At 40.4% G+C, this 18,395-nt stretch overlaps 1 protein-coding gene and 1 long non-coding RNA gene across 6 annotated transcripts in view; one reads left to right on the forward strand and one right to left on the reverse strand.

Moving 5' to 3' along the window:
* Positions 1–6,587, forward strand: part of TBC1D19 (TBC1 domain family member 19) — a 152,086-nt gene extending 145,499 nt beyond the window's left edge. For all 4 annotated transcript variants that reach the window (XM_060416951.1, XM_004009756.6, XM_060416952.1 and 1 more), the window contains one exon: positions 392–6,587. In XM_060416951.1, coding sequence (XP_060272934.1) covers positions 392–466 — 75 coding nt within the window. In that variant the 3' untranslated portion in view covers positions 467–6,587. The remainder of the gene's footprint in view (positions 1–391) is intronic.
* Positions 2,186–18,395, reverse strand: part of LOC132659940 (uncharacterized) — a 69,958-nt gene continuing 53,748 nt past the window's right edge. For both annotated transcript variants that reach the window (XR_009601009.1, XR_009601010.1), the window contains exon 2: positions 2,186–15,968. This is a non-coding gene — a long non-coding RNA (uncharacterized LOC132659940). The remainder of the gene's footprint in view (positions 15,969–18,395) is intronic.

Below are 18,395 nucleotides of genomic sequence, written 5' to 3' on the forward strand. Positions count from 1 at the left end.
AAACATTAATTCCTTCTTAAAATGATTTCCTAAAGTCAGTTACTCCTTACACTAGTATAACAAGACTAGGGTTCATAATGTACATTTATTTATAGAAGCAAATTGAAATGTCAGACCTCTTATAAACTCATGCTACCTTGTATATTTGAAGAAGGCTCAAGGCTAAAGTCCAGGTTATTTTCTACTGCACATTTGAGCATTTTGCACACGTTCTAACATTAAGATGTTCAGAAAAGAGAAGGAAGGTTGTGGCTTCAGATTTGGGACCAATCTGGAACACTTAGGGTGTGTTGCTGTCAGAAGTGCAATGGTTCTTCTGTGTTCGTTTCAGAGGCTTCGCTGTGCTGATCAGAATGCCGACACTAATCACTCCTTTCGTTTTCTGTTTCAGGCGGTTCTTGCTGACCTTTCTACTTTAAAAGTTATGCCTCTTCTTCAGATTTTTCTGTTTGCTACTGTCACCTGATCTTCTGCAAGGTCACTGACAATACATCTAGTTTTTCATTAGAAAGTAATCATGAACTATGCAAAATCTGCATAAAACCAAAATTAAACTTTGCATAAAGCCAATAAAGATCATGTTCCCTTCTCAGTTAAACCTAAGTAGTTTTTCACTTTTTGAAACAATAAGTCTGCACACCATGTATTGCACTGCATGCTGTTGATTTTCAAGAGAGAAGCAATAGACATAACTTCTGCTAAATCAAGCATACTATATAGATAATCCTGACTTGTAAAAGGCATGTAACTATATATGCAAAGAACTAAAGATATTGTAATAAACTTGAATAGGTAATGTAGCCTCTGGGATAATTCTGTCAGTTTGTAAATTTATCTTTAGATAATGAGTCATATTGTCTTATAAATTGCTCTTCACTCAGAGCAGGGGTGGGGTAAGATATGAAAAGACTTGAAAAAGATAATGCTTTTTAGTAGGAATGAAAATGTACTTTGGTGTTTTTAACAACTTGTCTCTCATCAGAGATCTTCTAGATCTCCATTTTATTTCTCCCTAAAAGGTCTCTCTTGGAGAAGGTCAGATACAATTGTTTGCACCTGACAGTGTTTTAGTCATCACTTTCTGAAAAAAAGAAAATTATGGAATGATCCCTTCAAATTTCTCAACTTTCCATCTCTCGGTTAGAAGACTTGACGCTGCTGAGGTGTGCTGCCAAATTCTCTTACTTCGGAAGTATCCAAAGGGGACCCCCAAGAACTCGATGAAGGGAATGAAAAATAAAAACCATGTGCGCTTTGGCTGAAGCTTGGTTTAACAAGATTTACTTCTAGGGCAGAGCAGCTTAGAGAGACCAGAAGTAGAGACTGAAGACACTGTACGGCATCAATCTTATTTTGGTCCTATTATAAGTGGAGGGGCTTATTTTATATTACTTCTTAAAAACCTAGCATATCTGTAATATGGAATGATAGATTGTGGGGGGAAGAAGTCCAAAAATCAATGTCTTTTAATTTTATACTCAAATTCAAAATTCTAATCATTTCAATAAAATTCTGAATCAATATATTGATAGTCTTACTAAATGCCTAGAATTGTATAAAGTTTTATCAAAATCTATTTCCCGAGTCTTTCATTTAGAGAGTATATTTTAGGAAATGTATGAGGTTTAGCACAACACCACAAGTGTGGTGGAATTTTATATAACTACTAGTTATTAATTTGAACTTCTATATAATGCTTTTATTCATCAGGTACTTGTTGACCTTTGAGGACTAAATAACGACTAGAAGAAGCAAATAACCATTTATTCGGTAACTGATTCTTCATAAGCTCCACTTCATTGCTTTTGAAGGCAGTACGGTTATGATCATATGCTTTGCCATTCTGTGTACACAAATGCACTTTCATCACAAGGACAAGCACACACCTGTGACTGTTAGGAAGAGAGTTCTGAATGATTAAGGTCAAATGTGTACAGATATACCTACCTTTGGTTTGTTTCTTTAGGAGAATATTCATAAACTGTTTTAAACATAGCAATGTAGTAATCTAGTAGGAGAAACATTCAACTGGAGAGTTCTTGTCCTAGCTTTAAATCCCTAGATAACTTAATCTCTTATATCTGTAATTTGGCTGTGGGATATGGGAGACAGGACAGGCAACCGGAAGTTTTATATTTCCTCTGTTTACCTGACAGGGTTGAGTAAAACCAAATGAGAAAATATATTTGAAAGTTATTTTTTATTATTATTATAATACTACAAAGCACCAAACAAATATAAGAGGTTGTCAATAATTGATTTTACATATGACATTTTAAGGTCAAGTTGTAGAAAATAATATGTGAAGAGTGCCCAACTCCGTTAGCATCTGTGTGACTTCATTTGATAGTCTGAGGCCTTATATCTATAAGAAAAAAAAATTTAATGAGCCATGGCAGAGCAGATCCTTTCATTTAGAAGGGGTGGCTCTAGCCAGTAGTTCTGAATCTGAATCCAAAAGCCAAGCCTGATAGGCTGCCACACACACCCTCTCAGCCATGTGCTGCTCCTGGCTGCTTGCTGAAATCCTGCATGGAAGGCAGGTTGCCTTGCCCACTCCGTCTCCCGCTGCGCTCCTCTTGTGACATCTCTTTGCCTCCTCCTTCCAGAATTCTCCCACGCCATCTCCTACCAACCTCTGACACTGCCTCACATAGGCTCTGCCAGTGACCACAAGGATCTGAGTGACCAGTGATAATTACATTGTTATGTGACCTGTGGCATTCTCACTTGGGGTGAAATAGCCTAATAGATTGATTTGGCTCTTCTGGATTTCAATTCACCCATTAATGTAGTATGTGTGACCTTATATTATGGAAGAGTTTATTGAATAACTTTTTTGATCAAATGTTTTGGTAATACAACCTTCTGGCTAACTGAAATTTCCAGAGTGTCTTAATTGCATAGTACCCCCTTACATTTAGCATAGTACCCCTTACATTTAGCATATCCTCTCTCTACGTATTTCATAGAGAAAATAGAGAACACTAAGCTTGAACCCCCTCAGCCTTCCACTTCACAACTTAGCTTTATTCCACTATACTTACCTCCTTCTTCCTAGTCTCAGGAAGTGTCTAATCTGTTCCTACAGCTCTCTAAATACAGGTCGATTGTGTCACTTACATGCTTAAAAATTAAACAATACCCTATTGCCGAAAGGATAAAGCTCAGGCTCTGTAGCAGAGTGGGGAAATTCGCCACAGCTTGATCTTTCCAGTCCTGTGTTCTCACGCTGATCCGTTATCCTGTGCTTCATCCTCACCAGATTACATGCTGCTCCTCAGCCAGCTATGGCCATGTACTTTATCTTTGTCAGTGGACCTCCATTTTTCAAGACCCCACTAAAAAAACTCTCCTCTGTTGTGAAGATACCCTTGAGCCTATAAACTGGAATTAATTACACCCTTCTCTGTCCTCATAAAACTTCTCATTTAGCAATACGGCGCTTTAGAGTAGTGATAGTTTTTTGCATATATGTTGTCTCATATCATTTTATTCTGAAGTCAGTTTTCATTGACTAGTCCTAGGAATGGACAATGAAAGAAGAAATCTGACCATGTGTTTGTACCCCCTGCCTTGTTCTAAAAATTGCTGGAATCTGTTAGTTCCTCCTCAGGACAGATAGTCTCCCTTCTTCTACAAAGACTCTAATTTTTATCCGGAGATCTACCTGTTCCTCCATGCACTTCAGATGAGGCTGACTCCCGCTTCCAGGGCTTCTGGGTCCTGGCCAAACCATCATTATGTATCATCCCTCTGGCTACAGGGATCTAGTGCAGAGGCTCAGATTGTGCAAAATTAGTGAAACTTGATTATGAGGCTTTGGTTTAATCTTTCAGGGAAACTGAGTATGAAAAAAAGACAATATAAGATCTGGAGCTGCTGTGGCCTAAGAATGCAAAGAGTGAGAAGCTGCTCTGTTGACCTTGTTAATTCCCAGGTCACACTCTACCAGTCTACCCCTGGACTGTTTTGTTACATGAGCCAAAAGATTATCTTTGCCACAAGAAGATAACTGATGGTGTAGTTATTTTGCCTTTTAGGAGATCCTCTACAACAGGAGTATCACTATTCAGTACAGGACTCCTACCCGCATGCTGGTTAAACTAGAGGAATCTTTTAGAACTTTTTTTCAGTCAAGACACTTCATGATCTTACAAGGATGAATTCTGTGTTCCAGACCTACTAAGTTACCTGCAGTACCTTAAACACATGCTATGTCTCTCTCACCCCTGGCTCTTTGCCCACACAGCACTCTTTGCTTGGGATGCCTTCTCGTCTCTACCTAATTCTTACTTGTACCTCAAAACCCAACTCAGGTTTTGCATCATCAGAGAAAACTGCTTCTCTTATGAATTCTCCTAATAATTATACATAAGCAATATACTAATCATATGTTAGCTTGTCTTTCTTTTCTACTAGACTCATTCTGTTTCCTTAAGGGGAAAAGCTGGTTTCTTTTTCAGCTTTATATCTCTAGAACCTGGCCTAGTGCTTGCCCATAGTGGGCTTTAGTAAATGCTTATTGAATGAACAAATGAAATCATCTAACCTAATTCACTCATTTTACTGATGAGGAAAATTGCTCAGTTCAGAGTAATAAGTTGCTTGTTCCAGTGTCACTCAGCTATTTTACCTCCTAAGTTGATTTGTGGAGTTGCCTGTGCAAATCCAAAAAGGAATATTTTGAGAGAAAAAATGTAAATGCTTGGGCTCACTCAAGTTTTTTCATGTAAATCAACTTTCTTAAGATATAATTTTGTACAATAAAATGTATGCACTTTAATTACACAATTCTGCAAAATTTGACAAGTGTATATGCTCACATCACCACCACTGCAGTCAAATTACAGAACATTCCCATCACCTGGAACAGTTCTCTCTATGCTCCTTCCCATTCGATCTTCACGTGCACATTCACTCCGAACAACCATCGACCTGCTCCGTTCCTAAGTGTTAGAATGGTCTTTTCTAGGTTTCATGTGAATAGAATCATGCATATGTACTCTTTTGTGTCTGACAGCTTTTACTTAACATGTTCTGAGATTCATCCATGTTGTTATTTGATTAGTTTTCCGTTCCTTCTTATGACTTGGTAGGATTTCATACAATTTGTTTACCCATCATGGTTAGTGATATCCATGTTGTTCTCATGTTTTGGTGTATTATGGATACAGCTTCTAAAAACATCTGTGTGCAAGCCTTTACATGGAATACCTTCATTTCTTTTGGGTGAATATCTGGCAGTAGAATTGCTGAGTCATAGGTAAACGTAAGTTGAACTTTGTAAGAAACCTCCAAATTTTTCCTGACGTGGTTCTACCATTTTACATTCCTAATAGTGTATAAGAGCTCCAGTTGCGCCAAATCTTCGCCAACACTTGATATGATCATGTTAGTCATTCTAATAGGTGGCCTTAATTTCCGTTTCTCTGGTTACTTAGGATGTTGAGCACCTTTTTATGCTCATGTGCCATTTATAATACTCTTTCGCAGTGTGTCTAAATCTTTTGCCAGTTTTTAATCAGTTACCAGAACTTGTAAGAATTGTTTATTCTGTTTACACTTCTGTTATGTAAAATTTTCTCTCAGACTGTGGCTTGTCTTTTCATTTTAACCATCTTTTAAACAGCAAAAGTTTTAATTTTGTTGAATCAGTTTATCCATTTTTTAATGGTTCATATTTTTTGTCTCCCATCTACAAAATCTTTGTATAACTCAAGGTCACAAAATTTTTTTTTCCTATACTTGTTTCTAGAAACTTTATAGTTTTAGCTCTTACATTTAGGCCTTTGATTTTTTTTTTTTTCAGTTAACTTTCATGTATGGTACAAATTAAAGGTTGAGGGTCACATTTTGGATACGGATACACAATTTTTTCCAGCACCATTTGCTGAAGAAACTATCCCTTTACATCCATACCTCTGTATAAAATCAATTGACTGTATTATCTATGGGCTTATCTGTACTCTCTACTCTTTTTCATGGATTTATGTCTATACTTATTCCAGCACCACGCTGTCTTGATTTTTGTAGCTTTAGAGTAAATCTTGAAATCAAGTAGTATAAGTTCTCTAATTTTGCTCACCTATGTCAAAACTATTTTGGCTCTTTTAAGTTATTTGGATTTCTAAATAACTCTTGGAATCAGCTTTTCCATTTGTATCCAAAAAAGGCTGCTGGAATTTTTTTTTTAATTGAGATAGCATTAAATCTATAGATAGGTTTGGTGACAGTTGATATCTTAACAATATTGAGTCTACCAATCCATGAACATGGACTGTGTCTTCATTTTCTTTAGGTCTTGTTTATTTTCACTCAGTATTTTGTAGTTCTCCATGTAGAGTTCTTACACATATTTTGTTAAAATTATTTTACTTTTTTATGCTATTGTAAATGATATTTTTAATTTCAATTTCTAATGGTTTGTTAATATATAGAAATACAATTGCTTTTTAAACACTGACCTTGTATCCTGAGATCTTACTAAACTTACCACTTATAGTACCTCTTTTTGTAGCTGCGCTAGGCTTTTCTACATATAAAATGTCATCTATAAATAAAGATGCTTTTATATTTTTTTCAAATCTATGTTTTTATTTAGTTTTCTTCCTTTGTTCACTGACTAGAACCTGCAATAGAACACTGAAGTGCTACAGCTCATCTAATTTTAAATTAAATATACTTCTTTCTTGAATAAATACAACAAATATTTTCAATATATGTCAATTTACTAGTTTGACCAATTGAGGGATAAAATAATGGAAAGGAATGAAATAGATTCAGAATGAGGTGGGAAGACATACAAAGTCAAGATAATTTTGCTCAAAATTTTATGTTGCTGATGATCCAAATGTCTTCTTCAAATTATTAAGCAGTTGGCCCCAGGTATTAATGTCTTTGTTATGTTAATTAGGTAATTATTTCATGTTACTTCAACTATTCTTTATCCCTAAAACTTTTTTCTTAGCTATGTGATATGCATATATTTATTCAATAAACATTAAATGCTTAGTCAGAACATGAGACTATTCTGAGTGCTCAGTGTTTATATGTATTTGTATGTTTGCTTTTTCAGTAATAAATGTGGTAAGAGACTGCTTCTTATGGAATTAGAATACTAACACCTCTTTTTTTGAAGTAATGGTGCTATCTCTCCTATGAAGAATAATGGTCCTGCAAAGATTTTCACGTCCCAGTCCTTGAATCCTGTGAATCTGCAACCTTACATGACAAAAGGCACTTGGCTTATGTGAGTAACTTAAGGAATTTGAGATGAGCTGTTATCCTGGATTATCTGGTGAACTCAGTGTAATAAGAGTCCTTATAAGGGAAAAAGGCAGGCAGGCCAGAGTCTCAGAGTCAGAGAAGGGTTTGAAGATGCTTTACTATTGGTTTTGAGAATGGAGGAAGGGGCCATGAGTCAAGGAATGCAAGTGGTCTCTAGTAGCTGCCTGAGGCAAGGAAACAGATTCACCCCTAGAGCCTCTAGAAGGAACTCAGACCTGTTGACACCTTGATTTCAGGACTTCTGACTCTCCGAACAGTAATCAATTTGTGTTATTTTAAGCCTCTAAGTGTGTGGTAATTTATTACAGCAACAACAGGAACCTAGTCCACCTCCTCTCAGATGAATTGGATTTATCATATTGACTGTCACGTATGACAGTAAGTCCACAATTGCTTGAATTCTCCTACCTATAAGATCTATGATTCTATCTGTCCAATTCCTCTCATGATTTTTATAATATTCAAATAAGATAACATTTGTAAAGTAGTTTGAAGACTACCTTCTACCACTCTGGTGCTGACAGGGAAAAGATTCCCCAAAGTTGGACTTTTATAAGGCAAGTGTAATAGACAGAGGTTTCAAGGGGTATGCATTGCCAAATCCTGATGTACATTTCCCTGTAGAGGGAGTTTGAGTTCACTGGTGTAACACCCCTCCCTCTTCCCGTGGAGAGGAGTGAATTGTGTTATTGATGAGGTTGGGATCAATGAGTGGCTATGTAAATAAAGCCAACCCCTTTCTCTCACCTTTCTTTGGGGATCCAGCAGCCCAGAGTAAATATACGTTCTTTACTCTTCCTCTGTGCCCTAGCGTTAGAAAGTCTGGATCCCGTGGCATGGGAGGAAGTGGGGTAAGGAGAGTAGCTGCAGTTGATCAGTTCATCGCTGGGCAGACAGGTCCAAGACAGTTTTGAAAAACCTATCCTTGTGGCAAAACTAAGTCACGTTCCCTTAACTTTATCAGTAAGAAAGACTTCATCTGCTTTTATTGCCTAGATTTTATCTAACTACTCAGAACTCAGGTAGGAAGAAGGGTGCTGCTTACTGAACCTCCACACTTCACTCAACCGGCCAAAGAAGTCAAGGTTTACAAGGCAGAAACTATAACAATGAGTCATGGAATATAAACTAGGAAAGAAGTGAGAGGCAAGGAGGGGTTGACCATAAGTATGGATAAAGAGAGGTGAATGGACTGAAAGTCACAACAAAAAGAAAAAGCACTTTTGAAGAAAGGGTACTTCAGCAAGTAGCTTGGAAGGATAATCTTTGAAGCCAAATGAAATATTTACATTTGAAATTTTGGAGATTGTGCCAATTTAATTGATACCCAAACCTAAGGTATGGTAGATACCTGAGGTGGAGTAAAAGAACACATCATTGAATATATGGGAAGTCAAGAAACCAGGAGTCTGTGATACTGGATGAATCAATCAGCCTACATGTTGAAATTGACAAAGATGACACGGGTAGAGATAAAAAGAAAACTGAACTGCAAGTTCGTTTTACTGAGAATGAGGAAGAAAGACCCAGGGGCTACCAATTAGTGACTCTACCACGGAGGAAGAAGAATTAGTGACTCCTCCATGGAGGAAGAAGAGTGGTGAGCCTCAGAGGAGCAGGAGAGGGTTGCAAGAAGGAAGGGGGAGTAAAACTCAACCAGCTTCAAGGAGGAAGGCTGGTCCGGAAGTACTTGGGGTCTGAGAGAAAAGAAATAATCCATTTGAGAGGGCTGCATAGAACCCATGTCTCCAGGAAACAGCCTGCTTTTCGCTAGGAGGTGAATGCATTCTTCAGAGAGGAGGTTAAAAATTACAAGAGCTCCGTGATTTCACAGGACATTGGGAATTTTAGAGACAGAAGAGGGGGAGGAATGAAGGATAGGTGGGAATTAGATCAGAATAAGGAAAGACAGTTTAGGTAAGTAAGTGATGGCTGGGAAGCTTCCTGTTCCGATGGAGAGTAGAACAAACAGGGAATCCTCTCAGTGGTGATTGCTCTGTACCAGACTCTCTTCTGTGGTGGGGCAGCTGCTTCCTCACGCAGCCTGAGGTTGGTATGGTCTAATTATAGTCAGCTGCTTCTTCAGACAGCAACACTAGTGGTTGTCTCTGTATTAGCACTGCTCTACTTTGGTGATGGAGCTATCTTTTCCCCCATCCAGTTTGGTTCTTTTCTCCCTCTGTGGGTTTTTGTCTATTCATGTTTCAACTTATTCATGGCTTGGGGAGAGATTGTTTTAATTACTCAGACAAAAGGATGCTTTTGTTATAAATGGAATCAAGCAGAAGAAAAATGACGTTAGAAGGAAACCTGGATCTACACAAAGTAGTGGAGAGCACTGCTGCTGCTGCTAAGTCACTTCAGTCGTGTCCGACTCTGTGCAACCCCATAGACGGCAGCCCACCAGGCTCCCTCGGCCCTGGGATTCTCCAGGCAAGAACACTGGAGTAGGTTGCCATTTCCTTCTCCAATGCATGAAAGTGAAAGTGAAGTCACTCAGTCATGTCCGACTCTTAGAGACCCCATGGACTGCAGCCCACCAGGCTTCTCCGTCCATGGGATTTTCCAGGCAAGAGTACTAGAGTGGGGTGCCATTGCCTTCTCAGGAGAGCACTAGAAATAATAATTATTTAGGTTAATAAAAAATTTTTTTATCTGTTTTTTAAAATAAACCATATCAAGCAAGAATAATAAGAAATTACACAGTTATATAGAAGTGAAATCTATGACAATAGCATGACATCAAGCAGGGTGGAAACGTAGTGAACATGCAGGTTAAGGTTCTCCACATGAGTGGTGTGAATATCACTGGAAGGGACACTGTGACCAGTTAAAGAAGTCTACAATAAATCCTAAAGCAACCACTAAAATAAATCACCAAGTTATAATTAATAAACCAAAGGAGATAAAGTGCAATCATAAAAATATGCAGTTCAAAAGAAGCCAGGAAAAAGAGTAGAAAAGAGACAAAACACAGAAGGAGAGAATAGCAAAATATTCAGCCAAGTCGATAATCACATTAAAATGTAAGATTTAAATGTAAACAATTCAGGGACTTCTTTGGTGGTCCAGTGGCTAAGACTGTGTGCTCCCAACGCACAGGGGCCTGGGTTCAGTCCCTGGTGAGGTCCTAGGTCCCGCATGTCACAACTAAGACTCAGCACAGCCAAGAAAAGGCTGCAATGGTAAATGTAAACATTTCAATCAAAAGGCAGAGATTGTCAGATTAGATTTCTTAAAAAGACCAAACAATTATTATTTTTAATGACAGCTGTTTTATTTATTAATAAAAATGAAGACCTTTCAATTAACTGATTATTTTAAAGGCATATTTGCAAAAAAAGAATATTAGTATAATGATATAAGGTGAATTCATCAAGAAGATACAACAGTCCAGAACATATATACACAAAACAGTTTCTAAAAATAGGAAGCAAAACTGACAGAAGTGCAAGGAAAGAGACAAGTTTAAAATCACAGAGATTTTAGCACTCCTCTGTCAATTATTTACAGAAAAATAGGCAAACAAACCAGGATGTAGGTGTTGTTTGTTTTGCGTTCATCTGAAGTTCGTGCTATATTCTTTCAACACCTAATTTCAAAAAAAGTTTTTAATTTCAAGAAGACTTTCTTGAAAGACAGTGTTTAGTATTTGTTCTGTTTCCTTATTGTGGTTTTCTTCTACAGGAAACCCTGGAGAAGTAGGTCACCTGGTATCTTTAAGTAGTTCTACCAGACAGGCCATCTTATCTCCACTTTTCAGTTAACGAAACTGATGATCAGAAAGGTTTTGCAATTTCGTCAAGTTTCCCCAGCTTGTAGAAAGAGAACTAGACCTCTGGCCTGCTCGGCGTTCAATCCTGAGCGCTTTCTTTTACACTGCCTGCTGCGTGGGTCCAGGTACTACACAATCGGCTTTTCTCTGTGTTTATTTCACTGACTTTCTTCCCCATGGTCACTCTCGTGCGTCTCAAAACCTTCCTTCTCAAAGTGAGGTCCTTGGACTAGCAGCGTTGGCACCACCTGGCAACTCGTTAGAACAGCAGAATCTCCCTTGCTTCAGGACTACTGGACGAGAATCCGAATTTTTACGAGATGCCCTGGTGATTCCTGAGCCATTAGAATTTGAGAAACACTGCTCTAGGAGAAAAATCAGAGGGCACTTCGTTCAGTGGTTCTCAAATTTTACTGCACATTAGAATCATGTTAGGTATGTCCAGTCACTCAGTCATGGCTGACTCTTTTGCAGCCCCATGGACTGCAGTCTGTCAGGATCCTCTGTCCGTGGGATTTTCTAAGCAAGCATACTGGAGCAATTTGCTATTTCCTACTCTAGGGAATCTTCCCAACCCAGGGAATCAAACGTGTGTCTCCTGCCTCTCCTGCACTGGTGGGCGGATTCTTTACCACTTGAGCCACCTGGGAAGCCTCCTTGTACACATTCAAAAATCCTGATAACCAGGCCACAATCCTAACAAGTCAGAATCTCTTGGAATAGAGCCCACACATCAGAATATATTATTTTAAAACTCCCCCAAAGTAAAGCCAAGTTTAGAAACCAGTGCTTATGGCAGAGTTTTTTAGCCCTTAATGCTCCTAGGAGTCACCTGGAAGCATCTTAAACAACCGATGCTGATTCAGAGGATCTGGAGTGGGGGTTCTGAGATTCTGTTATTTCTAATAAGTTCCCAAATGGCAAGTGCTACTGGTCCGAGGAGTTCCTGGAGCAAAATGAAACTACCTGGGGGTTTTTTCAATAATACCAATAAATGCAAATAGCACAGAATCAAGGCAAGCTTACCTAAGGCACAGCCTTGGCCTGCTGATCACTGAGGGAGATGAAACAAGGAACTCTGGGAGAAGGGGAGTGGGGTGCCACAGGCTCTTCCATGGTCTTCCAGCTTCACACCTGGTGCTGGGCTGGGCAGGGCCACTGTGCCTAGCCAGGCTGAGTGGGCCAGCCAGCATCGGGCTGCAGCACTTGGGCTTCAGGGCAGAGTTGTTGCAAACACGCCCTTCTTTCCGGTTGCCCATGCCTTCACGGGCTGTCTGCCTTGTCTTCCCCTGCCTATCCTCTCATTTTACCCCAGGCGCCTCTGTGTAGGCTTACTGCAGCCCCTGAGGCCTTGCTCTCCCTGCTGTGTGCTGTGTCTACTCAGGCCTTAGACCGATTCAAAACTGCAAAAGCTCAGGCCGTAACACCAAGGGACTCCAGCCAGAACAAAGGCCACAGGGACGGGCCCCTGAGAGACTCAGCATGACGGAACTTGACTGCGGTTCATCCTAGCTCCATGCACGGCAGGCAAGATTTGGTCTGATGACTGTAGTTGGCAAGACTTAACATGCACCGCGTTTTCTCCAGCTTATAATTTACATATTTTTCTCCCTTGGCAAGATCCAAGCACTGTCATCAGCAGTTGGAAGGGACTAGCTGAGGGTGAGGCGGGCCTGTGTTGGGTTCAGCTGTGGCCCAGTTTTGACTCAAATCCCCTGGCCTCCAGCAGTGAGGGCTGGAATGGCTGTGAGGTGAAGGTTGAGTAAGGGCTTCCCTCTGGACAAGCCACAGCTGACAACCTTAACTGGCCCTGTTTCTACGATGACAGGATGCTTACTTCAAATTCTAGTGGCCCTCAAATTAACCTATACGTACAGCAAACTAGTTCATGTTTCTCTGGGTTTGATAGGAAGAACAGTGGGAAGGGAAGGGGGATGCTGAGACCTCAGGGTGTCTAGGGCCAAGGCAGCGGAGGGCAATTCTTTCTAACTGAGATTATCCTGGGGTTTTTATTTGGGGCTTGTTCACTGACATTTTTTCTAAGCCCTGCTTTCAAGGCGTTTTGCCATGTGCCATGTAAAACTCGTCGTCAGAACACAACCTGTTTACCCTCTGCAACAACGTTTACCCCCACCCCCAGATTCTTGAGACTCTCTTTAATTTCCTGCCAGTATCTAAGAGTTGAAAGAAAACCACTCTGGGACCTAAAAGAGTTAATGTAACTCAAAGGAGGGGTAGGTTTCTCCTCTCTGCTGACAGCATAATTAATCTTTATTGTTCCCTGAAGAATAGACAATGGAGTGCTTCATTCCCCAGAGGAGGGGGTTCAGCAGCCTCCCCCAGGCTCTTGACCCAGCTACTAAGGGGCCAGATACCTACCTTATATCCTGCGGGTTGGACCCAGCCTTTCAGATGGGCCTCTGGCCTCCCACAACTAATCTAAGTAGACAGGTTTCTCTTGTCATTTCCCCAAGCCTAACAATACCCCCTCAGGGGCACTGTTGAAATATAGGTCATTGGAGGGTGGAAACAAAAGAAATTTCCTGGCTGGTAGGTGAGTAATTGGCTTAGTGAAACCTCACCTGAGGGGTAGCTAATTAACCAACAGAGAATAGAGGAGGAAGCTGTAAGTCCTTATCGTGGAGAAACAGCCCAGTGTGTGAAGACTGGCCTCTACGGGACTAGAAGTTTCAGCCTGGCCACTGGGACCCTCTGACAGCCTTAGTGAGTGAAAGTAACTCAGTCTTGTCCCACGACACTTTGCGACTCCATGGTCTATATAGTCCATGGAATTCTCCAGGCCAGAATCCTGGAATGGGTAGCCTTTCCCTTCTCCAGAGGATCTTCCCAACCCAGGGATTGAACCCAGGTCTCCCGCAGTGCACGCAGATTCTTTACTAGATGAGCCACAGGAAGGCCCTACTGCTGCTGCTGCTAAGTCGCTTCAGTCGTGTCCGACCCTGTGCGACCCCAGAGACGGCAGCCCACCAGGCTCCCCCGTCCCTGGGATTCTCCAGGCAAGAACACTGGAGTGGGTTGCCATTTCCTTCTTCAACGCATGAAAGTGAAAAGTGAAAGTGAAGTCGCTCAGTCGTGTCCGACTTCGCGACCCCATGGACTGCAGCCTATCAGGCTCCTCCATCCACGGGATTTTCCAGGCAAGAGTAGTGGAGTGGGTTGCCGTTGCCTTCTCTGAGGGAAGCCCTAAGTACCCAATAAATTACTGGATTTCCTTAAGGGCTCTAAGACCCAGGCCTTGAACCCTCTTCATTGGAAAGTCCCAGAACTAAGGTTCTACTTGCACCCACTGGTTCTCAGTGTGGTCACTAAGAAGGAACTTGTTAGAAATGTGCATTCCCAGGCACTGTCCCAGACCTTCTGAGTCTGAATCGCTGGCAGTGGCATCCAGTAATCCCTGACTTAACAAGGTGATTCTGGTGCAGGCTCAGGTTTGAAGACCACTGCTCATCATTAGTTCAGCTCCTTGAAATCAGGCTGCTTTGGGAGCATCCAGTGGTCAGGGAGTTGGGTCAAGTTGTCAAGGTCTGAATATGAGCTCTGCCACTTCCTAATCATGTGACCTTGCAGATGGGTCTCTTGGCACTTAAGGTGGAGGAAAGAACACCTCTTCCTCAAGAGATCATGAGCACACAGCAGTTTCTCTTTCCCCCTCCTATGTGTCTGATAGGAAATTTACAGAACAATACCTACTACTGTCCTTAGAGTAAAAGTCTGTAAGATAGTACAGGGTACTAATAATACTGTTTAATTAGCATTTTTAATAATTCCAGGTTTAAAAGTTCAGTTCAGCCTTTGAATCCTGAGGAAAGGCTTTTTTTTTTTTTTGAGAAATTAATTTCCTCATGCTGACTTTCATGCAAATAGTTTCAAAGCTTAAAGTTTTCCTAAAAAGTGAAATTTAATTTTATGCAATGATGCTTCATTTTTTTTCTTCTTCTTCTTCATTTTAAGAGAGAAGGCCAGATCATGTGAGGCTTGATTTGGGCTTTTTGCATATATAATTCAGGATCAGGCGAAGTTAATTTGTGCATTTGATTTGAGCATTTTTCTTTTCTCCTACTTGAGGCACCAAACTTTTGACTCTTCATTGCATGCCACATAATTTTTTACTTACATATCTTTATGGCAAGAATTTTAGAAGATACAGAAAAATACAAAGAGAAAACCACCCATATCCCACTGCTTAGAGAGCACCACTTAATCACTATTAAGGTTTCAATATATTTCTCCAAGGTTTGGTTTTCTGCTTTCAAGTGTAATTATTAATAGGTGGACATATAGAAAACTTTTTCATAGGATCTTACTGTATTGCTGTGATCACCCTACAGGGAAGAGGGACATCTGCCTCTCAAAAGTTGCTTCAGCGTCAAAACTGATGATGCCACAAACACACCAGAAGGATATGAAAAAGTTTCTTACTCACATATGAGGTTTTCTGGGGAATGCAAGGCAGGTTTCCAATAAGGTCCAAAAATGGCTCGAAAGAGTCGGGAAATGAGACTGGCTTGGGGGCTTTTTGTATGGTTGGAAGGTGGCTCTGAGTGAGGGTTCCTGCATAGAGACTGGGGCCTCGCACGGTTTGAACTTCCCTCTGGTGCCAAAGGAGGTTGCACCTGAACTGAATTACTCCATTTGTGCAGCCTGGGGCCAAACAGGAAAAGGTGAGAGGGACTTGTAGGTTGGCATCAGATAAACCTCAAAACTGAAGTTAGACTCTGTCACTTGCACAGTTTTGTGTCTCTCTCTTTAATTCAGCATTGTGTGTTATACGGTTAACGGAGACCAAAAGCTTTACTGTTGAATTCCTCTTGACACTGGTATCTTGTGGCACTGCCAGTTTTCCATGTAACTGATAGCTTATTTATCCATATTCCAGAAGGATCTATAGGTTAAAAAACAACATTAAAAAAAAACCAACATTGACTTTTTTCTTATAAAACAAATTTTTAAAAATCACGGAACATATACACACTACCATATATAAAATGATGAACAACAAGGACCTACTTATTGTACAGCACAGGGAAGAACTATACTCAATATTTTGTAATAACCTATATGGGTTAAGAATCTGAAGAAGAATATACATACACGTAAAACTGAATCGCTGTGCTGTACAGCTGAAACTAACACATTGCAAATCAACTATACTTCAATGAAAATTAATTAAAAATAAAAAATAAAATGCAAATTGAAACAACAAAAAAATCATGAAGGAATAAAGCATAGCATGAATCCTGAAAACAAGACATTAATAAGTTTTCCTTGAAAGTGAATACAGCTTGCTCAGGGAAGAGAATGCAAATAGTTTTCTTGCTTGTGAGTATATTTGCATTTTTATGATTGCACATTGAATGTGTGAGTCACATAGCTAATCTGCTTTTAAATATTGGGCCTAAAGACCATGGGTACTTATAATCCTACAGCTGGAGTCCACACCTTGTGACAACAAAAGGCAGCTCAAGTCAGCTTCAAACAGGAATCAGAACTAACCGCAGGGCTATTTTTTCCATCTGTAATAAAGAACGTTCCAGCATCTTTAATGACCGAAGATAATCCTCTGTCGTCATCTCGTGCATGTAGGTTATAAAAATATATACACTGCTTTGAAGAAAGGTTCTGGTCCACTGGCGTTAAGTGAAGGTCAGATTATGGAAAACTGGCATTGTTACAACAAGAAGTGAAGCCTGCTTATGTTTCCCTTGGTATTTTTGAATAAAGAATCTCAGTACGTAAGCCCCAACTTGAAGATTTAATTAAGGACATGAGGAGTGATGGATTCTAGATGCTGATCAGGGAAGATGACTTGCCATGCATTAGAGAAACACCTTCCATTAAAATCTATGAGGGAAAAAAATCTTGGTTTCAGATTGAAGGTCTACTGAAAAACATTTTGAACAGACCAGGAAGAGCAGAACAAATTGGAATATCTTATTCCAAGATTTAAAAAAAAACACTTTTTAAAAAAGAAACTATTTGGTGGAAACATCAGCCAATCTTATTTTTCCCCCTTTAATGTGAAAGAAACTGTTAGCCCAAGAAATAAAGTGGGTATGCTTCCTGAACTAAAGTGTAAAGACTGGCAATACAATGTCAAGACAATAGCTCAATTAGGGAGATATATGACAGCAAAAAGGAGGCAGGGTGAATCAGTCAGGTTAATTTAGAGAGACGGGTGTTCCTCAAACTTTCCCTATGAGGGATGGCTCACCAGCAGTGGCTGAAACGTTCCCGGAGCACGCCTTCTGGTGGTTGGCATCTCCAGGAAGCTCCCCGCAAGATTCCATGCAATAGTCAATAATTCCAATGAGGCACACACAGCAGTTAACACAATGTCTGCTGCACAGTTTGCAGGGAAAGATGTTAATATCACCGTGAAGGTGATGACGATGACAGTGGTGATGATGACATGGTGACACTCACAGTCTAGGGGAAGGAGCATTCTAGTAAACAGGAGGCCATAATATAATGCAGTGAGATAATGCATGAAGGGTGGTCAGGACCGAAGAGAGAAGTCCCCCAAGACTGGGGGCAAGGCTGCAGGTGGGAGCCACACCGTTCAGTCAGCACACAGCTGTGCGGTGTGGATGGGCATGAGTGGCTGTCGTGGTTGTCCGTCTGTGTGAACAGGAACAGAGTTGGGTTTAGACAACTGCTGCTTTATTCATTTCCTCTTCCTTGTGCTACATAAGGCCAGGATCTCTGGGAGCTTTAAAAAATGCCACTCTAGGATGCTATTGAAGAGTAGTTTGGATGTGTATTCCAGTCATTAGAGCTTTCATTGTTATATAAAGGGGCATGCAGGATGGAAAGAAAAAGAATTCTGGTTGCTTAGGAAACAGAGCACTCTTTCCTGTGATTACAGTCTCAAGGCTGAAGTTCCATGCTCACTGTGAGGTTTTTGTGACAGCAGGGTATACCTATCAAAAGATTTTTGAAAGAATATAAAACAGGGTTCTTTGAGTTTCAGGAGACTCTTGCTCTGGACTCTTCTCTGTTGACCTTTCTTGAATGGCCTTCCCTAGACCTGGTCACTTGAAGACTTGGCCTCCTGGCTCCTGATCATCAGGAAACATGGCTTTTATCTTCACAGCCTGCCCATAAAAGGGCAGGGTAAATATTCAGTCATTATCCAGTTGTTAGTAACTATTCAAAATGTCCAAAGTGCTGTGGTAGTCTTTATGAAGGACACCTGAGCCTTATCCTTTGTGATTCCAATGCGGTGAGAAAGGTAATGCCCACACTAGGAAAGAATTAGTATCACACTGAGCTGTTGTAGGGGGGTAGGGTGCAGATACTGAGTGTCACG

The sequence above is a fragment of the Ovis aries genome, chromosome 6 (assembly GCF_016772045.2).
Source record: "Ovis aries strain OAR_USU_Benz2616 breed Rambouillet chromosome 6, ARS-UI_Ramb_v3.0, whole genome shotgun sequence".
In the NCBI taxonomy this organism is placed as follows: domain Eukaryota; kingdom Metazoa; phylum Chordata; class Mammalia; order Artiodactyla; family Bovidae; genus Ovis; species Ovis aries.